Here is a 22,923-nt window from a genome sequence, read left to right as displayed (position 1 = left end):
TAACTTTGACAACAACCACGCTAACCATCTTAAAAAGCCCAACACCACGCTAAGTTGCTTTCAAGTAAGCAAAATGATGCTTTGAAAACATCTGTTTCGCTGGGAGGGCAAGGGGGTAGCAACAGGACAACAGTACAGAGACTGACAGGTCCGATGGAAGGGCTAATGGGATATTTTACAGGAAAATACTAAAATGGGAAGACAGCGGAAAAAAAGCTAAAATACGTGAAAACCCCCGGAAAAAAAATGGGAGGGTTGACAGCTACTAACTACACTTTTGAAACACATAGTTAAAAGTACATGTGTGTAGCTACTGTATAGTTGTTAGCACTAATGGTTACCAAACTAACGTTAGCAGCTAGGGGGAGCGCAGCTCACCTATGTCCGGATAACTGTATAAGCTCAAAGGGGTCATATGATGCGATTTACATTTTTCCTTTCTCTTTGGAGCGTTACAAACTCTTGGTGCATAAAGAAGATCTGTAAAGTTGCAAAGACTAAAGTCTTAAACCCAAAGAGATATTCTTTATAAAAGTTAAGACTCTGCCACGCCCCCCTAAAACACCTCATTCAAACACACCCCACATGTCTATTTCACTATGTGGAAATATTTGAGACTTAGGCTTCTGCAGAGCAAATGTGGGCGTTTATCACCTTGTGAGTGTTTTCAAACTGCTGGGTGTTTCTAAATCATGCAATCAAAATGATCCCCCTTACCCAACCCCACCCCTAAACCTAACATCCCCATGACGTCAGCCAATCAGGTATCATGGTGTAAAAACGCCCTGATCTGGTACCTCCCATTACTTTCCTGCAGAGACCTACTTGAAACATTTGCGTAATGCCACCCAATTGTTCGCAAAGAAAGAAGGCGTGGTTTCAGTAACACAGTTAGTGTTGAAGCAGCCGTGTCTAGGCAAAAGCACTTTATTTGGCCTTATAAAAGTAGATGCATTTAGGAATCTTTAAGATTACATACAACAGAGCAGCAAAGCATTTTATGGATGACCATTTTGTGAACCTAAAAGAGGAGTTAATTCTGACTTTGCTATGACAAAGATGAAGTGTGTGATTATTGGAAAGGGACGTTACATTTGTTACGAGTGCTCACGTTGTCCAGTCGATCACAATGCACTGGGTCAGTTGGCCAATCAGAGCAGACTGTGCTTGTCGGAAGGAGGGACTTTGAAGAAAACTACACATTTGAGAGAGGCGGGGCCTACAATAATGGACAGTATTTGAAAAAGAATTTGTTTTTTTGAACATTAAAGCATGTCAACATATTCTGATACACCAAATACACAAAAGAACGATCATATGACCCCATTAAATTTAAATATCAAAGCTTCACTGCCCTTTACAGGTTTAGTCATGCAAAGTTTAGTGATAATGTTAAGAAATGGAATATAGTTTATTTTGAATAGTGATTACTAAAGGTTTGTAATGATATAAAACATATTTCTATATATAATAACAAATAATAATAATAATTTCTGTTTCACAAAAAAAATGCATGCTAGCTAGTTTTGGAACAACATGAGGATGAGTAATTAATGAAATATGTTTGGGTGAACTATCTTTTTAAAAGTCTTGGAACACTTCAGATGAGTCACATCTCAGGAGGTTCCTGCATGTTTTCCAGATTTCTCGGGGGCGCCATTTATATGAATTGTTGTCAAGGAACAGAAGCTTTTGGGGAAAATGTTATTGTCCTCCAAACAATCTCTCAGCATTCATCTCCAAAACACGTAAACATGAGAAAAGAGTAGAGAGTTTACATTTTATGACTCCTGTTCAACGTCATCAAAATACATAATAAGGTTGATTTATTATATTTTATTTATATATGTTTTTTCCAGAGTTATGGCTGTACTGTGCTATACAGTGTGTGTGTGTGTGTGTGTGTGTGTGTGTGTGTGTGTGTGTGTGTGTGTGTGTGTTCATTCAGGCATTCTGTTGTTGGGACTGTGATGCTGGGCTGTTGTTCAGCGCAGGACTGAAGTCCGTCAGAACAGAATGTGCTCCACACAGGAGACATGAGCATGTGGATACTCCCTAGATTTGTATAACAGGCAAGGTAAGTCCTTTATCTTTTGTTAATATTATTGTTCTGATATTAGTTTCACTCATTTTGAGATATTATAACCTGCTTAAAACATTTCAGAAATCCATTGCAAAACTAAACATAGAATTGAACATTACATCTGACCTTACTGCATGATGTATTTGTACATTTTTAGTAATCTTTGATCTGTAAATAATAGGCATGCCATTTTTTTAAGTGTTTTGATGCACAAGTTGTGATTCATCACCTGATTATTATACTTTATTACATTTGTTCAAAAATGTCCAAAGATCAGCTTGTGGTTGAACTTCTGCCATTAAAAGTGTGTATTCATCAAAGAAGAAAAGTACCTGTGTTGGTCTTTGTAAAGCACTATATGCACCATGAACACATATTAACGATGCACAGAAGGTCTGAAGGTTTTTTATTTGATTATCTTTAAGGTCATATCTCTGTGCATGAAAGCATGGCCAAAGGGTTTTTTCTGTGCCTGTTGCTTTGGCTGCTTGTACCTGTGGCCAGATGCCAGAACAGAAGACAGTCTGAAGGATCACTGAACCTCACCACAAAACAGGACAATGGTAAACGCATCAGACTTTCATTCGGTATCAGACTATTGTTTATTGTGTTTGCTTAGTATTGCATATAAAACAATTTATGTTAGATGTCTTTAATATCTAAATAGTTTCTCAACAGACAATAATAAGAGTAACTTTTTTTTTTTTCAGGAAAAGTCCAAAAGTCTCAAGACAAACCAGATAGCCTAAACTTTTCTCAGATTGTTATGATGGTAATATATGTGAATTAGAGGAAAGGCTAAATTAATTTATTGTCATGAGGGGTCTCAGACTTATCACTCTAAAATTACTGGGAGATTTAGAGTGACAGCTGATATGTATATGCATATTTAAGTAGTCATATTAAGATCTGTTATAAAGATCTCATTGATTTAGATTACAAGCTATCCGAATTTTTGGCAATATATAAATATCAGATACTGCAACAAATTGCATACTTTTACTAAGTTTGGTTGTCTGAAAAAAAAGAGCTTTTCTCACTTCTTTTTGAGCTCAATATTCTCTTAAAACACACTTCTCAAAACAAACATATTAAAACACAAGCATTTTTATATTATTTTGTCTAAGGATTCACTAAAAACTGTTCCATAAAAAAAAAAAAACTGGCTATTATTTCATATGTCAGGCTTTTCCAAACAATCCCACAGGATAACCATTTTTTGTTTCTCTAAAACCTTTCAGTGAACAAATTAAAAAAAATTCAAGTACATTTCATTTTTTAATCTGAAGAACATTTTCCACTATAAAGAACATTTTGTCCAATGGAAAGTTTTGTTGACAAAACCAATAAAGTGTGTTGATGTTTTTTTCTGGCTTCAGAGTTATTATGCACACTAGAGATCGCATTCATCCTGGACAGCTCAGAGAGTGCGAAGGGCCTTCTGTTCGATCGAGAGAAGGAGTTTGTGCGCTCCTTCAGCAAGCGGGTGGCACAGATGCAGATGTCTGACTGGCATCTGAAAACCCGTATGGCACTCATCTACTACAGCAGCTCAGTCCATATCGACCAGCGCTTCAGAGACTGGCAGGACCTTGACGTCTTCTTGAGCAGATTGGCGGATGCCATCTACATCGGCCAGGGAACGTACTCCACATACGCCATATCCAACGCCACACAGCTCTTCACCAGCGAGACCGAGGAGCAAAGTGTGAGGGTCGCTCTGCTCATGACTGACGCCATCGACCATCCGCGGAATCCTGACATCATGACGGCGGTCTCTGAGGCCAAAGGCCACAACATTAAGATCTTCGCAATTGGTTTATCAAACTTGGCAAAGGACAAGATGAACAGTGCCAAACTGCGGGTCATAGCGAGCAGCCCAGCGCAGCAGTACTTCCACAGCCTCACTGACCCCCAGCTGGAGGAACGGCTCCTGCAGCAGCTCGTGAGACACTCACTTCATCCGTCAGACCCATCAGACATGATGAGCCCATATTGTAAAGAAAAATAACAAAATCAATGAGCAATTAGTTAAAGATGCATTCAGATAGCATAATTAAATTATAGAATAAGCAAAAATAATCAATACTGAATTTAAATTTTTTATTTAAAATATGTGATAAATAAAAAAGACCTGCACTCCATGTCATTCACTACTAAGAAACATCAGTATTTTGCATCAAATGAAGTCATGATTTTATTACTTTGTGCAACAGAACAGAATATGCTAATATAAATTATTAATTACTATAATAAAATATATCAAAACTGTATTATTTTTTGAAAAACACACATAACTTCTATTTATATTATTTCTATGCAAAAACAAACAATCACCTTTTGAATTAAAAGGATATTAGTTAATGACTTATTATAATTAAAGTGTTTTAAGAATATAAAAAATCTTATATAAAAATAATTTAATTAATTCTATAAATATAATAAAAATATAATATATAATTATTATATATAAAACACAAAATCACCCTGTGCAACAGAAAATTTATTCCAATTAAGATTTATAAAAAAATAATACAAATCTAATATAAAATTATTATTAAAACATATTAGTCATGTCTAACATATTTGTATATTATCTGTGCAGCCTTAAACCTAAATAGAGAACTAAACAAAACAAACAAGTAAAAACACAAAAGGCTCACTAATACTCTGGAGTATGAAGTTTTGCACCTTTTAATAATACATTTTTGTTTTTTAAAGAAACACAAAGAAACTATTTGAAAATTAAAAACTGATAGTTTTGGATGATTCAAAATTCTGAATCTAAAATACTTTAGATTGATTAAAATGTAAACTGCTTGATTTTTACATCATTTAAAAATATAAACTATATTAACCATGAATTACCCATGTTCTAAGTCAATTTAAAATGCTGAACAACACACACCTGTGATTTAGGTCAATAAGAAACCACCAAACAACCCCAAAACAGCTAATATTGCATATTTGGGAAGCAACATGGTAATAAGTGCTCAAAACATCTCGATATAGACACCCTGCACTCATTTCTCACATGGACTCCAGCTGACATGCCACTCATTCATTTAGCTTTGATTCAAAGTCTTGCTTTCTATTTCTATATTCCAGCCTACAGGAAATGTCGCAGTTATTTTGGGTCAGATGATGGAAACTCAAAAGTTGGCATCTAAATCTGATTTGTGAGGGTTTGAGATCCAGTGTTCAGTCTGCTGTCCTGAGGCATGATTCACACATCAGTGTGTGTGGGGGATTTTCCACAGAAACAAAGAAGGGGCAGCCTCTTATGAAATGTCAAGCACTGTTTGTGATCGCACAATACAGGCCTCTTAGAAATGCATTCAAGTTTCCCATGCCGTGCATGCACGGGATTTAACAATAAATTGATAAATTTATAAATTTTGGTACTGTGATTTGTGTTCTAATTATTATTTCTCATTTTAATTTTTAATTTTTGTTTCTCAGGAAACAGTTGCAAAGAAAGAAGTAAGTACCGGACTATTACAAATATTTGACTTGATTAAACAAAGCATATTATACCAAAAGTTCATTCTTAAAGGGACAGTCAACCCAAATGTCATTGCCTCACCCTCATGTCGTTCCAAACCTGTATTTGAGTTATTATTATTTTTATTTTTTTTATATTTTAAACACAAAAGAAGATATTTTAAAGAATTTTGACTTCAATAGTAGGGGGAGCATTACTATGGAAGTCAATGGATACCGTTAAACGTTTGGTTACCAACATTATTTGAAATATCATCTTTTGTGTTCAACAGAAGAAAAAAACTCCTACAAGATTGGAACGACATGAGGGTGAATAATGATTTCAATAATTTTAAAAAGGCTGACTGAACTACCTGTTGGTTGTATTCCTCCTGCTAGTGTCCTCGGCCACAGGTGTGTTTGTGTGAGAAAGGTGAACGCGGTCCCCCAGGAGCTCCTGTGAGTATCGTTGAGATCAAATTGAGGCCATTTTCATTTATTAGTGTTATTCATGAGAAAAATCTGTACTTTGTTTAGGGTAAAAAAGGGGAGCAAGGTTATGAAGGAACACCTGGTCAAAAAGGCTCAAGGGTGAGAGTGAAAATAATAACCCATAATTATGATTATTAGATCTGTAGTTTACTGTTGTTGACTAGTTGATCTGACCTGTTTTACAGGGGGAAACGGGAGCACCCGGTCTTCCAGGAATCAACGGTCCAGAGGTAACATCACATCTTCATAGAGTCATCACTTTATAGAGTCTGTGTTGTCAATGACTCTCTGACCAACGCTGTTTCTGTTCCTGGTTGCTCATCCACAGGGAAGACCTGGGTTCAAAGGTGATAAGGTGAAACCTCAGAGTTTTATTTTTGACACATACATATGCTATCGCAATTAATTCATTAACAGCTACATACAGAATGATCTTGATGACTCATGATGTCAGATCAGAAAGAGAAACTATTATTTATTATTTATAAAATATTATTAAGAGATAATTTTTATTATGCTCACCAAAGCTGCATTTTTTTTTAATCAAAAATACAATGTTAAATCAATTATATTTTCTATTTAAATATACAATTTTAAATGAACCAAAATTCTCACTGGAATTATTAATGCTACTATCACTCTTCTAACACATTTTGTTCCACAATGCAATCACTAAGACTTGAGTAATGTTTTAGGGGGATAAAGGTAACTGTGGACCACCAGGACAAAGGGGACATAAGGTATGTCTTCAGCACTGACCTAAAATATTTATATTGTAATTTACAGAATACATGATTAATAAATAGTTTGTATTTTATTTCACAGGGCACCGAAGGGTCTCCAGGGCCGAGGGGCCCCAGAGGAGAGCAGGCACAGTATAAACATTTACCATTTACACGACACATTATAAGCCACACTGATGTTTCAGATTCATTAATATACACTGCTTTTTATATTGTGGGAAACTTATTGAATTACTTTGGAACTTACTAACTAACTAAAATAAATACAATTGGGAAATATTTTTTTCCTGAGAAGCCAGAAATTATAGTAAAAAATAATCAATTGTTTCTTTAACTATGACATATCTCACAGACAGTCAGATTTAATAAATGTATGTGTCAATGTGGCCCTTAATCATTCTTTTTCTTGACATTTATAATATAACTGTTAGCATTATGTATAAAGGATAATTGCATTATTTGTCCGTATATGTACAATTATATTATATAAATGCTTTCAGAAAATAAATAACTGCAGTTCTGTCATGACAGCTCTCTGAGAGTTTAGCATGGCAATATTTGTGGCAATGTTAATGTGTTTTGTCTTGGTGGAATAGATCTGCTAGGAAATACTGCTGCTCCACATATATATGAAATAACCCCCATGTAACATACATGAAATTACACCATAGCAGATCTAGACAGGTAGAGCTGGGGAGTTGGGGGGTTCCTGAATTGTGCTGCAACTTCTACAGCAAACAGTAGCCAAATATTTGAATGTTGAGCAGTGAGCTGAAATTTGTATTAATATAACTAATTTTTATGCCACTATTTATAAATAAACACTTCTAATGCAGAATTGACGACTGCCAAATTTTGTTACCTTACTGAAAAACTTATCTAACTTGTTAGAGTTGATTTGTAAACAAGAACAATAAGCTTAATTAAACTTAAAACATACTTTATACAGTATATAGGTACTGTTATAATTATAAAATTAAATGCATTAGTTGTATCACACGTTGTCTCATCACAAACATGGTGGCAGTCCGTTGCTGTTTCCTCACCCTGCACTTATGGAATGTGATCGGCAGATCGCTCGTAATCCTATGCTAATGTACACATGTAAAGCTGTGAATCCAGGCTTGCAGGATATTATTCTTTCTCTGAGGATGACTTTGTACAGTGGGATTAGTGAAGAGACAGAATAGTTCAGATTGACTGGGTCAAGTCCCTCAAAACCCGTACATTTGAACAGGTGTCTAGCAGCCTAAAAATGCCATATCATCCTATGTTTTATTATTAGTCTTTACTGCATCTATGCATATGGTTGAAGAATTTTAAAAGAAGTAGTTCACCAAAAAAATTAAATTAGCTGAAAATGTACTCATCCTCAGCCCATCCAAGAAGATTTTTCTTCATCTGAACAGCTTTGGACAAATTTAAAAATACTTGCTCACCAATGGATGCTCTGCAGTGAATGGGTGCCGTCAGAATGGGAGTCCAAGCATCTGATAAAAACATTATAGTAATCCGTAAGTAATCCACACCACTCCAGTCCATCAATAATGTCTTGTGACGTGTGTATTTATACAAAACAAATCCATCAATAAGGCATTTTTAACTTCAAAGCACTTTTTACAAGCAAAAATGTTTTAGTGTTATTATAAATAATGGAATTATGTACTATTTAGCCAAACAAACACAACCTTTAGCTTCACAAGCTTCACTTGTGGATTATTGTGATGTTTTTATCAGCTGTTTCGACTCACATTCTGACGGCACCCATTCACTGCAAAGGATCCATTGATGACCAAATAATGTAATGCTACATTTGTTCAAATCTGTTTAGAATAAGAAGCAAAGTCATCTACATATTTTTTTTTGGCTGAACTATATACCTTTAGTAAAATTTCAACATAAATCTCAACCTATTTCTTCGTTGTTTCACCAGGGTTTGAAAGGGCCTCCAGGAGACCAGGGACATGAGGGTCCAGCAGGAACTAAAGTAGGTTCAAATCTTCAATTCCCTTGCCTGTGAGATGTCTGTAACTTGTATTTGATATAAAGAAATGACATTTAAGAAATGTTTCCATGTCGGTTTAAAAGCAGATCTTTTGCATTTTCGCGTTTGGCCAAGAATCTTTAACAAAGAGTGCCTTGAAAATCTGACAAATATATAATAGCACATTCAAATCTAAAAAAAACCTTAACTGTTAGACACAATGGGTGCCTTTATGCTCTATAAAGGTTGCTTGGAATATACATGTATTGAACCCTTTCACCATACCTCATTTTAACCGTAGACTGTTGTTATGAATATGACGACTTAAAGTAAAAGTAGCAATGTTAAATGTACCCAGGATGACTGATATTTAGCAGAAAAAATATCAGCTTTAAATTTACATTAACTTTAAATACATATGAAGATCCAAATGAATCACTGACCTTCAGATTGTTCCCAGGGTGATCGAGGGCCGATTGGTGCATCTGGCCCACCAGGAGAAATTGGAGTCGGATTTCCTGGTCCAAAGGTAAACTTCTCAGGACTTTTAAAAGAAATTAATACATTTCAAAAGGATGCATTGAATTGACTAATACATATAATGTTACAAAAGATTTTCATTTTCAAATGAACGCTGTCCTTCAAAGGTTCTATTCATCAAAACATTTGTAAAAATTGTTTCACAATTTATTTTACAGACCACAACTGTTTTCAACATTGAGGATAATAATAATTGTTCCTTTAGCAGCAAATCAGCATATTACAATGATTTAAAGGAACATGTGACACTGAAAACTGGTGTAATGATGCTGAAAGCTTTGCATCACAGGAATAAATTACATTTTAAAATATATTTAAATATAAAACAGTTATTTGAAATTGTAATAATATTTCACAATATTACTGTTTTTACTACAGTATAAAGAGAGATATAATTCACAATTTTTCTTTTCTATGTGTTGTTTTGACTTTTATGCTTTTATAAATACGTTTTCCACATCACAGTGTAAGAACCTACAGTACATGCAGTGTATTTTATTCAGTTTTTATGATCTCTTAAATGTGCTTGTGGTGTGGTTGTTCTAGGGAGACAAAGGGAACCCAGGAAGATCAGGTCTTCCTGGTCAGGTCGGCATAGGTCAGCCAGGACAACCTGTAAGTAAAAACAGCTAATATGACTTTTAAACATGCATCTATAGATTATTATGATGTAATGATACATGCATCAATGAAGGGTCCTCCAGGTTTACCAGGAGCACAGGGGAACCCAGGAGCTCCAGGCGAAGGACTTCCTGGGCCCAAGGTGAGCAGCTTTAGTTGTAGAACATTTTAATAACCTAAAGAACTGTTTCCTATTATAAGGAGCCTTTTGTTGAATGGAAACGTTCCATGTATGTTAAATGATCTCCATGGAAGCAACGATGCCAATAAAGTACCTGAACAAATACATTTATATATCACTTTTGAATGTGTTATTATGTTTGTGTCTTAGGGTGACCGTGGATATGTTGGTGCTAAAGGTGGACGTGGACCCCCAGGTTATGGAATTAAAGGTGAAAAGGTATGTCACAGTTGTGTGAGACCTTACTTGTCTATGTAAAAGGCTATTATGCATTTAATTTGGCCCCTGAATGCATCCTTGTAGGGCGGTGCAGGACCTCCTGGATCAGCTGGACCATCAGGAATGCCTGGAAGAGGGATTCAAGGAGAGAAAGTATTTATTATTTTCTGGTTTTGGATTTTGATACCAGTGTTTCTCTACTAGTGGTGCTACAGTAGCTGACACAAGCTTCATTATTTGTAGTGATCATACATCATCTAATTAAACTCTAAAAAACATGCATGGTTTGTGCTTCAGACACGAATGATTCCTGAAATCATGCAGCTTGCTGGAAGAAGTGTGCTATTCCTTTTCTAAATGAATAGAAACATGCAAATAAAGCCATTTGCAACTACTAGAAAACCTACAAGAAATGTCAAGTTAGCCAGACAAAAGACCAAAGCAACCACTAGAAATATGCTGGAAATCAGCCATAAGACACTAGTAACCACAATACATTTCTGACGAACCACCAGAAGACCCAAGCCCACCACTTCTTTTCCTAATTGTCACCCTTATTTTTATATCTAAAGGGGAATCAGGGACCAGCTGGTCCTATTGGTCAAAAAGGGAATCCTGGGATAGGACTCACTGGACCAAAGGTAAAACAGCACCATACAAACATCCATTGACCTGTCTGTCTGTCTGACTGTCTGTCTATCTATCGATCCCGTGCTTATGTTCTGTTTCCTCTCAGGGAGAACAGGGTTTCCCTGGAGAACGTGGAGCCCCTGGAGAAAGAGGAATTGGAGAACCAGGACCCAAAGTGAGTTGTCATTTCAACTAAGCTGTGACATGACATAAAAGAACAGAATAAAGTATCAAATAGTGAAATCAGAGTTGTGTTTATGGGTTGATGCTGTAGGGTGTACCTGGATTACGAGGTTTACCTGGTGAAGCAGGTGTACCGGGAGAAGATGGAGCCATGGGACTGAAGGTCAGAATGCTCTTAATGCATGTTAGTGAGGGATAGCTTTACATAAAAAAAATATTTGATATCTTATAATATACTGTAAACTATCTTGTTTAATTTAGGGTGATATAGGCTTACCAGGACCTAGAGGACCAGACGGACCTCCTGGAAGAGGCCTGCCTGGAGAAAAGGTACTGTATGGATGTGCTTTATTGATTCTTCAGACAAAACTGAAAATTAAAACATTATTGTATACGTTACATTACAGGATCTACAGGGGAGGCAATCTCACTTTAAAAGTTTAGTTCACCTGAAACATTTTACATACCCATAAGACCTTCATTCATCTTCAGAAAACAAATGTAGATATTTTTGATGAAATCTGAGAGTTTTCTGACCCTCCATAGACATCAAAGTTACTACCACGATCAGAAAAGGTAGTAACAATATTGTTTAAAATAGCAAATTTGGCATCAGTGGTTCAACCGTAATTTTGAAGTTACGAGAAAACAAAAATACATTTATTCAACAATTTATTCAACTTCTTCTTCATGTCAGTTTTCTATGCACGTTCACGACAGTACCACACATTTTTAGGTGAACTCTCCCTTCACATATATATTGAATAGGCTGTCTCTTCTCAAACAGGGGGTTCGAGGGGAGAGGGGCCCCCGAGGCCAACCAGGAACATTGGGACCAGTTGGGCCTGCAGGGGCAAAGGTGAAAACAATCCATTCATATTTACAAAAAAAAAAAAAAAACACGTCAAGACCTTTGACTCTGTCATTGCTAGCATTCACTTAAAATCTATTAAATAACAGTATCTTTCATTGAAAATAGGGAGAACCAGGGACTGTTGGAGTTCCAGGTGTTTCTGGGCCTCCAGGACGGGGAATACCAGGACCAAAGGTACATTTGAGAAATACTCAGGTTAAAAACAAGCTGTATAAAAAATTAAATAAAAAGTATTTTTTTTACTGAGTTAGTTATGAAAATTAAAAGGACAGTTCACCCAGAAAACTAAATTCTGTTATAATTTACTCACCGTCACGTCGTTCCAAACCTGTATGAGAAGCTTTCTTATGTTGTACTTAAAAGAAGATATTTTGAAGATTGCTGGTAATCAAACAGTTGGTGGTTACCACTGACTTTCATAGTATTTTTTTTTTTCCTACTATGCCTACTATGGAAGTCAATGGACAGAATTTTCATTTTTGGGTGAACTGCCCTTTAAGACACATTTCTGCTTCTTTAAACTTCACTCTAAAAATTATTTAGGGGGCTGTTTAACACAATAAATATAAATATATATAAATGGATGGTTTCAAGTTAAAATAAAATATATTGTAATCATTTAAATTTTTAGTTTGCAGACATTGATGAGTTCTGTTGATCATTACAGTAACTTAATAGTGTGCTTAATTTAAACTCAAATATCTGCGTTAATTGAATTTCATTTAAAAAATTAAAAAAATTGTCTTGTTAACTTTGGAAATTGGGTATGTTTTGCAAAGGCCTAGATAAGGAGAATAAATGTTCAAATTAAGTGTTATTTTATGTTTTTTTTTAGTAAAGGCCTGTTTTAGTTTAATGCTGTTTGACAACTGAAAGAGTTTATGTGATGTAGAAGTTAACTTCTATATACTGTTTGGGCTTACAGTATGTGTATGTAATTGATCAGGAGATCTCAATAGCATGTTCATCTTCCTGTAGGGAGATCAGGGGCCGGTTGGTCCAGCAGGTCCTGCTGGAGAACCAGGGATAGGCATTGCAGGGCCGAAGGTAAAGTGATGCCCTAGTAAAAACCTGTAATGTTGTTGTTTTTTTTATTAAGATAATGCTTTTCGTCTGTCTTTAGGGTGAAATCGGGTTACATGGACCCATTGGACCTCCAGGGCTGAAGGGAGAAGGCTATCCCGGCCCACCTGTAAACATCATTACAAATAATATTATTCATGCAAATGATACATTTATACAGTCTGTATTTAATCTGACATACCAACTGGGAATGTAACAGTATAATTTAAACCATATACTGTACAATATATTTCGGCCCATGTGATCTAGGGGCAACCAGGTCTGCCAGGTCTTACCGGAGAGACTGGGCCAGAGGGAACAGGTTTACCTGGACCAAAGGTAAGGTGCTTGCTTAACACCAATGTTCTTCAGAAAATGCACACATTTGAATAAAATAAAATAAAAGCATTTGATGAATTGATATGTTCTATCACAGGGGGATCGAGGCCCTCCAGGTTCCCCAGGGCCTGAAGGAGCGCCAGGTCTTGGGCAAATGGGCCCAAAGGTAGGAGATATATGTGGAATACTTGTATGCATATCACAATCAACACTCCATGATTCGATAATACACTGCTGAATGTGTTATTAGATGTGTTTGCAGACATGTTTAGGTGTGCTCTGAGGTTATTTTGTGGTCTGCAGGGCTCCATTGGTCAGACTGGTCCAACTGGTCCTCCAGGATTACCAGGAGAGGGCATACAAGGACCAAAGGTCACAGGAATCTGAGGCTTATCAACAGGATACAGTATTCATGGAAACACATTACAGTGAAATATTCAAACTGTTTAATTCACATGTATTTTGTTTTCATACAGGGTGATCCTGGATATCAGGGTTTACAGGGGCCAAGAGGGTTTCCCGGGGAGGGTTTGCCGGGGCAGAAGGTGAGGAGAATCCTATGGCCAATACTATCAAGCATTTATATTTCATACAGCAAGGATTAAAGGAATCCTTCACACAGTTATATTTACTCACCCTCATATTTTCCCAGGACTTTCTATCTTCCATCAAACACAAAATTAAACATTTGCCACTATTTTTCACAAAACTGCTGATTTATAATGCCAAACTTACAGTATATGCACTTACATGCAAATAAAAATGTTGCATCACGTCAGACTTGAAAACATGACCAAAACTGTGAGTTTAAAGCTCCTTTGATGTGACTACTCTGTTGCAGGGGAATCGTGGGTTACCCGGCACTCAAGGACGTAAAGGAGACGGAGGAAGCCAGGGAGAACCAGGGTCTACTGGACCACCGGTGAGAAGAACTGAAAAGGAAAATCTGATCATCAATCATTCATGCGAGACTTACTTTTTAATTTAAAAGTATTATGACAAGCATTGCTTAATTGCTCATCAAACATGATTTAACTACATTTAACATACCTGAAGATTGTGTTTTATAATCACAGGGTAAGACAGGAACAAAAGGAGAACCTGGTCTCACGGTACGTACATGTCCATAAAGAGTTAATTTGTTTGAGAGCAAAATAAATAAATAAATAAATAAAAAATAATACAAAAATATTATGCTGTTGTTGTATGACCTCGGGCCAATTGTAATAAATAAATAAATTGCAATATTATAAGCAATATTATATTATAATAAGTAAAACTTATTTGACTTTTGGGAGTTTGGTTTAATAATTTAAGTGGAACGTAAAGTCCAGTGCATTGCATTATGGGATATAGTATTTCACACAGTGCTTACTGCTCATTTTGGTCATCTGAAAATTGGTGTATGATTTACTTGTAATTATTTGTGAAATTTACTAGTTATTTCAATTTCTGAACGGTTTCAATACAAATAATTAAATGGGATTTTTGTTGTTGTTTAAATAAAAAGACTCAATAGTATTTTCTTATTAAAACATATTCCAATAATCGTAGTTACCTTTCAGTCGGTCACTCTCGACGTCACGTTCGCTTCGATAGACCAATCTTACTTCGAGTGTAAACTAAACGAGCCAATGCACATTTGCATGCAATTACTGCATCCAGCTGCCGCTGATCACGGCATGAGGATAAGAAGGCAGCAGGTGCAATGCATACCAGCTTTTCGCTTCGGAGCTGAGCGACAGTATCGTTCTGCTCTGCTGTGTCGACAGTGAACTGCTAGTTCAGCATGCTTTTGGAAGCTTTCTGTGTTGTCAAGGTGGTCGTTCCAGTGTCAAGCGGATTGCACACTTCAGGCTCCACTACCCCCTGTTGTGTTGCAAGTGGCCATCTCCCCTGTGCGCCTCAGCACTAAAAGAGCATTTCCAAAAGAGAAATTTCCTCTAAAAGAGCTTCAAGGGTGCCTCTTTATAAAGTGTCGGGTCGTCCTTGTAAGGATGCCGTTTCACCCGTGCATTTCTGGATGCAGTCTTTACCTGGCATCAGGTGATGGTCACGATCACAGCTTCACATGTCTGGTAAAGCAGCACTGTGGAGCCGGGCATGGGCGGGCCACCCCGCCTGTCCTGGCCCCCGCCAAACCTGGTGGCAAACGAAAGAACATGCGCCCCTGAGACAGACGACCCAGAGATGGAGGGATCTGCTCTTCGGGAGAAGGTGAATGCACCACTCCCTCCCCCGGAGTAGGGCCGGGTACCAAATTACTCAACAAAAGAGGGGCAGAGATCGCAGTCCTACTGGTGAAGGACGCAATAGAGCTGGTCCCTACAGCCAATATGAGGACGGGGTTTTACATTCCTTACTTCATTGAAACCAAGAAAGGTGGTGGGTTTCGACCGATCTTGGATCTGTGAGTTTTGAATCGGGCCCTTCATTGGCTACCGTTCAAGATGTTGACGCAGAATGCATTTTCGGGTGCACCCGACCCCAAGTTTGGTTTGCAGTGATCGACGTCAAGGATGCGTACTTCCATGTATCCATACTTCCACGCCACAGACCTTTTCTTTAGTTTGCGTTCGAAGGACGGGCATATCAGTACAAGGTCCTGCCCTTCATGCTGTCCCTGTCTCCCTGTGTTTTCACTAAAGTCGAGGAGGTGGCTCTTGTTCCCCTCAGAGAGTAGGGTGTTCGCATTCTCAACAATCTAGACATTGGCTGATACTAGCACAATCTTGAGGTCAGTTGTGTGAGCACAGGGACTTGGTGCTCCAGCACCTGAGCCTGTTTGGCCTTCGGGTCAACTGGGAATAGAGCAAACTCTCTCACCGACTCAGAGGATCTCTTTTCACGGAATGGAGTTGGATTCGGTCGAACAGACAGCACGCTTCACAGAGGAATGTGTGCGGTCTGTGCTAGCCTGCTTGAATACATTCAAGGGCAGGAAAGTGAGCCCACTGAAACTCTGTCAGGCTCCTGGGGCATATGGTGGCCTCGGTCGGCATTAACACCACTCTGCATGTTACATATGAGACCGTTCAAGCAGTGGCATCATGGCCGAGTCTTGATGTGGGCGTGGAAGAGCAGCACTTACCGGGTCCAAGTTACACCGACCTGTCGCCAAACCCTCACCCCATGGTCAGATCGTGCGTGCCCCTAGAACAGTTCTCCAGGCATGCTGCGGTTTATACGGATGCCTCCACCACCGGCTGGGGTGGCACGTACAATGGGCATGCAGTCTCAGGAGCTTGGATGGGCCCGCAGCTGTATTAGCACATCAATTTCCTAGAGTTGTTAGCAGTGTGTCTTGTTTTAAACCGTCTCAAAGGTCACTTACGAGGCAAGCACGTGCTAGTGCTTCCTTAGAGGGGCCAGGAGGTTAAATCCTTCCCGGCCTCCCTCAATACCCTCTTGGGACCTGACTCTAGTGCTTAAATCACTACAGCAGGGCCCATTTGTGCCTTTGCATTCAGTTGAGCTAAAGTTTCTTTCATTGAAAACTCTGCTCCTGCTTGCACTGGCCTCCATCAAGAGGGTAGGGGACCTGCATGCATTTCGGTCAACATTTTGTGCCTAGAGTTTGGGCCGGCTGATTCCCAGGTAATCCCAAAGGCTCCCACTACACCCTTCGAAGACCAATTGGTGAACCTGCAAGCACTGCCCCTGGAGGGACAGACCCAGCCCTGGCTTTGCTCTTTCCCGTCCGGGCATTGAGATGCTACATAGACTGGACACAAAGCATCAGGACCTCAGACCAGCTCTTTGTCTGTTATGGAGGCCGGCAGAAGGGGAATGCCATCTCTAAGCAGAGGATGGCTCACTGGATTGTAGATTCTATAATCCTGGCTTATCAGGCACATGGTGTTCCCTGCCAGTTCAGGTTGTGAGCTCACTCAACTAGAAGTGCTTGTTCCACCTGGGCGCTGGCTCATGGCATCTCGCTGACAGATATTTGTAGAGCTGCGGGCTGGGTGAACCCTAACACGTTCGTTAGGATCTATAGCCTTCGTGTATAGCCGGTGTCTTCCTGTGTTCTCAATAGGTAGTGGCACTGAGAGTTAGTGTCGGCTTGCTAAAACTGCTCCAGAGTGTCCATACAGTAGACCCTGTTGAGATCCTCCATCTCCCTAGGCAGCTGGACGTAGCGGAACGTCCGTTGCCAGGCCTTCATGATGAATCCTTGAGAACCATGGAAGACTGGGTTCCATATTGAGACCTAAGCAGTACTCGTATGTGTATCGTTCCACGGTATAGCCTTAGAGCCCGTGTTTCCCTGGCAGACTTCTGCCTTTCCAAAAGGGTTTTAATCACCTCAAATTTCTCCATATACACTAGGATGCTATATGTGTATTTGCTCCCGAAAACTCCTTCGGGAAGGAAGGGGCTTCCGTAGCATCCCTGTTCCAAGCTGAACAGGTATGTTTTCCCAGTGTTATCCAATATCACCCAGGAATGTAGTGCTTTGACAGCGGTGAGTGGAACTACTTGTTCCAAGCCCTGGCCTACACCTAATAAGGATGCAGGCGGCTCGCAAAGGTCACTGGAAGTGGCTGCACCCATGGCATTTTGGTAGGGATCCCAATTTCGTCAGTCACCGACGTGGCGTCGAGAGTGACCGACTGAAATGGAACGTCTTGGTTATGTATGGTAACCCTCGTTCCCTGAATGAGGGAACGGAGACGTCATGTTCCGTCGCCACGGTTGCTGTACCGCCACTGAGCTGCCGGGTCTCCGGCTATATATTATGCTTTATATAACTGAAAAAAAACTGAAATAATACAAAATACTTAGATTAAAAAAAATTTTGTTCAAATAAGGTTAAATACTAAAATTAGTAAAGTAATAATAGATTAAAGCTTATAAATAACAAAATTACTCGAACTTAAATCAAAATGAAAATGAAAAAAATATATAAATAAACAGCTAATTCTATAAATGAACATAATTATAGTACAGTATATAAATAATTCTACAATAACAGTACTACTAGCTAGTGTGAAACAGAAATGGAGCGCTTCAATACGATTTTTATGTATTTTGTAGAGAGAAGAAATAATCAGCTTAATCCGATCTATTTGTGGTAAGTATTCAAAATGTAGATATTTTTGCTTAATTGGATTGCTTTGTAGTAAATCACACAAAAACTGATTTGGCTGGAATGATTTCTTATCATTTGTCAGGCTGTGGTCGGATCTGCAGAGTACGGCCTCTGGAGCTAATGTTTGTGATTGACAGCTCTGAGAGCGTCGGCCCGGAAAACTTTGAGATCATTAAGGACTTTGTGAATACCTTGATTGACCGTGTGTCAGTCAGTCCGGAGGTCACGCGTGTTGGCGTGGTTCTCTACAGCCACATTAACCTGGTTATCACAAGCCTACAAGAGCGCTTGAGTCGTGATGAAGTGAAAGCAGCCGTGCGCAGGATGCCCTACATTGGGGAGGGCACTTACACAGGAAGTGGCATCAGAAAGGCCAATGAGATCTTCCGCTTTGCTCGGCCCGGTGTGAAGAAAGTGGCTGTGGTTATTACAGATGGCCAGACAGATCATCGGGACACGGTGAAGCTGGAGGATGCGGTCAGAGAGGCCCATTCAGCCAATATCACCATGTTGGCTATAGGAGTGGTGAATCAAAGCGACCCCATCTATGATGATTTTAAGCAGGAGCTGAAGTCAATAGCGTCGCCGCCCACCGAAGAGCACGTGTTTTCCGTAGAGGACTTCAGAGTGCTTCCTGGTATGTTTGCTGATTTGCAGAAAAAAGAACTAATATATGTATCAAAAAGTAGTCAAATGTCAAAAGTTTTCATGGCAAGGATAGGGCATAGGCTCAGAATCATTCACATATGAAATTTTGGAGGGAAATACATAGGAATCATGTCTTTGGGAGTATTTCTGGAATAGTTCACCCAAAAATTTAAATTAGCTGAAATCAGGAGAGAAATCTGCACAAGTCACAAGTGAAACTGTTCTAAACAAATATTTGTGTTTATTTTGATGTGAGAGGAGGACAACAGGAGATGGATTTTTCATTGTGTGAAGCGTTTTTATGAATTATGACTAGTATGAAGCAACAGTTTAAAGTTTAATGGCTTAATGATTTATTTATTAATTAATTTTTTTACCAAAATACAGCAAACCCATGACTTTCACCTGCCTAAGATACAGTAGTGAAATGCATGTTTTTGTCTCTGTGGTCTAGAAGTGGAAAGTAAACTGCTTCTAGAGATCTGTGAGAACACTGATGGATTGATATTCAGCACTACCTCCAAGGTAAGCTCTCACACTCTTCAGCATTAGTTATACATGATGTTTTGGGTATATTAATAAAATAGAATTTAGATTTTATTAATTAATAATTTTTTTTACTATATATAAATTATAATTTACAAATAATATTTTCTAATTATTACACATGCAGTTTTTTAGATTTTGTTTTTAGTTTTATATTAATTGAGATTATATTTAATTGCTTCAGTTTAAGAAACATGATGTATGTAAAAGACATATTTGATCTAAAAATATTCATAAAACAACGTTTTGGGCATATTAATTAAATATCATTTATTTTTTTTATTTAAATTCTATTTTAGAAGTTTAGATTAGAAATATAATTTTAATCAAATAAAAGCATTTAAATTAAAATAGAAGTTCTGCAATCACATTTATTTAATATTAATTTGTTTGCTAAAATGAAGAAGTAATACTTTTCCTAATTATTATTACATGTGCAGTTTTAAATTACATTTTTATATTTTATTATTAGTTTTTATATTAATTGAGACTGACGCTTCAGTTTTGAAAAACATGATGTAACTAAAAAGCATATTTGATTTAAAAGCTACATGATGTTTTCTGAAAAATGCTAGTACTTATTCTATTTAAATTACATAACTCTGCAGTGTGGCATTTTTATTATACATTTATTATTATTATTTCTTTATTATAAAATTAAGCACAATTTTTTCTAATAATTGTTTTGCATGCTTTTTTAATGACTTCATGTTAAGAGAGAGACTACAATTTTTGGAGTATATATATATATATATATACATATATATATATATATATATATATATATATATATATATATATATATATATATATATATATATATATATATATATAGTGCTGTCAAACGATTAATCACATCCAAAATTAAAGTTTTTGTTTACGTTATATATGTGTACTGTGTATATTTATTATGTACATATAAATACACATTCATACAGTATATATTTCTTTAAATAGTTACAAATTTATACATAAATTTTTTCTCACATAGAATATATAATATATATAAAACAACATCTTTTTCTTAAATATTTACATGCATGTGTCTGTACTTTTATGCACAATACATGTACACAGTTTACACACACATATAACTGTATTATGTAAACAAATTAATCGATTAATTGTTTGACAGCACTACTTAAAACAAAACAGTCAATGGTATTTATTTTTATGTACTCTAAACACATATGAACATTATTAAACGTAATCAATCAGCCAGTTGCAGTTGGAGAACTGTTCCCCTACTATGATCCCAAAGTGGAGGGCACTGACGTTAAAGGCACTATACGACCTTATTTGGAAAGAGAAGAGCTGAATCTCCTCCCAGATTTCTCTCTCACGTCATTGGACTGGCCCAAACAGGACACATACACGACTGAGCCACCACTGCTCATACAGGATGATTTTACTGCAGGTAAATGCTGCTCAAATGTGGTACGATGCAAACAATAACTGCAATTCTGACTTCCTATAAATCATGTTTTCTCTCTCTTGTGTCAGACGAGCGATGCCTACAGCCTCTGGATCCCGGTCCGTGTCGAGACTATGTTGTTAAATGGTATTTTGATCCAAAAGCCAATTCATGTGCTCAGTTCTGGTTTGGAGGTTGCCAAGGCAACAAAAACCAGTTTGACACTCAACTGGCCTGCAGAAAATCCTGTGTGAAAATGTAAGTCTTATAATTAGAGCACTGAACCTGATACTACAGAAAGACATGAAGCTAAGAGGGCTCTTTATACACAAACTTTTAATATTCAACATTTTAAATAATAAACATTTTAAAAAACTAAACTTGAACAATCTACAAATGCCTTATTTGCATATATAGTGGCCACAAGAAGTATTTACACAAGGTTAAGTCACAATGAAAAATGTCTAAATTAACCAAAAAGCATTTTTATTTGAAAGAAATGTATTAATAATTCTTGATTAGGAATAATTCTGGCTCAGAGACAATGCACTGATATTCAGACATTATTTTGAGCAAAAATACTATTTCTTGATGTAGGAAATGAAAAAATATAATTCAACAGAAAAACAGTCTGTAATCTTTTAAAAATCAAATGTTCTCATGTAAACTAGTTTTTGGTCACATTAAGCATCTTTGCAGGTTTTTTTTAATAATGTTTGTTGTATTTGTATTGTGGTTTAACTGTGTTTAAGCTCACTGGTGCTGTTTTGTTCATGATTAGTGCTGAATCTGTACCTGTATCTGAAAGATGGCAGGTGATGTGTGAAATACTGTCATGAAACAAGATCATAAAATCTGCACAGCAGAGAAAGATCATTAAAAACAGATTCATCATCCTTATGTTTTGAGTAATCTCAGACGATATGCACAAGTCACACTATAATGTACACAACTCCTATATACATATGACTCTATTTTGACTTTTTTTAATATTTACATTTTTTAGAATTTTTATATTCAGGCATGCAAATACTGCTATTATGCTGCTGAGAGAAGAAACAATTTTACTTTATTAAAAAATAAACTGAAAAACATTTGTTTTTAATTGTAGTCCAGACTAACTGAAAATATAGTTAAACAATACAGTATATATTTACATTTAAAAATCTGTCATTTTAATTTAAGTGTTTATGCTATATCAAACAAAACAAAATGACTTATGTTAAACACTTATTTCATTATGAAACAATGTATGCAAACTATTTAAGGTAAAATGATGCATTTCTGAGTCAAACAGAATATTCAACAAGAATAAAATGTAAGGTGGGATTTAATCAAACTGGATAAATCATGTTTTCTTATGTAAGTATCTGTATGTTTGAGTAGATTGAAACTGAATTTGACATTAAATATTCAACATAACAGATTTGTTTCTGATCAGTGTTATTTTAATATCAATGAGATACTATAATAGTTTTTATTAATATTTTGAATTAGTTTTTATTTGTACATTTTCTGTTTTCATTTTAATAATTTAGTTTTTGTTGTTATTTTAGTATTATGTTAGTATGTATGTGTGTTATACACACAAACACACACACACATTCAGTTAAACAATGTATTTAATTATTTCTTATTTTTAGTTTAACTGAACACACACACACACACACAAATACTAAAAACGACACAAAAACATAATTATATATAAACATACATACAAAATAGTACATTTGTCAACCATCTTAATTTTTTTTTCAGTTAATGCTTACTGTATGGATTTAGTTTT

General features: G+C 36.8%; 1 protein-coding gene across 1 annotated transcript; it reads left to right on the top strand.

Moving 5' to 3' along the window:
• The first annotated feature begins 1,711 nt into the window (after positions 1-1,711).
• Positions 1,712-22,555, top strand: col28a1b (collagen, type XXVIII, alpha 1b). Its single transcript, XM_026283246.1, has 36 exons — positions 1,712-1,820; positions 1,949-2,077; positions 2,509-2,646; positions 3,463-4,028; positions 5,546-5,566; positions 5,966-6,025; positions 6,104-6,157; positions 6,244-6,288; positions 6,387-6,413; positions 6,754-6,798; positions 6,884-6,928; positions 8,735-8,788; positions 9,246-9,314; positions 9,872-9,940; positions 10,020-10,088; positions 10,278-10,346; positions 10,431-10,499; positions 10,919-10,987; positions 11,083-11,151; positions 11,251-11,322; positions 11,421-11,489; positions 11,947-12,018; positions 12,139-12,207; positions 13,012-13,080; positions 13,157-13,225; positions 13,366-13,434; positions 13,532-13,600; positions 13,738-13,806; positions 13,911-13,979; positions 14,276-14,356; positions 14,511-14,546; positions 18,475-18,511; positions 18,612-19,166; positions 19,632-19,702; positions 20,942-21,140; positions 21,227-22,555. The coding sequence occupies exons 3-36, from the start codon at positions 2,532-2,534 to the stop codon at positions 21,397-21,399; spliced, it is 3,363 nt and encodes a 1,120-aa protein (XP_026139031.1). The 5' UTR covers positions 1,712-1,820; positions 1,949-2,077; positions 2,509-2,531; the 3' UTR covers positions 21,400-22,555.
• Positions 22,556-22,923: the final 368 nt, after the last annotated feature.

This window comes from Carassius auratus, chromosome 16 (assembly GCF_003368295.1).
Source record: "Carassius auratus strain Wakin chromosome 16, ASM336829v1, whole genome shotgun sequence".
NCBI lineage: Eukaryota > Metazoa > Chordata > Actinopteri > Cypriniformes > Cyprinidae > Carassius > Carassius auratus.
The sequence above is the reverse complement of the archived record's forward strand: the minus strand, read 5'-3'. Positions and strand labels throughout refer to the sequence as shown.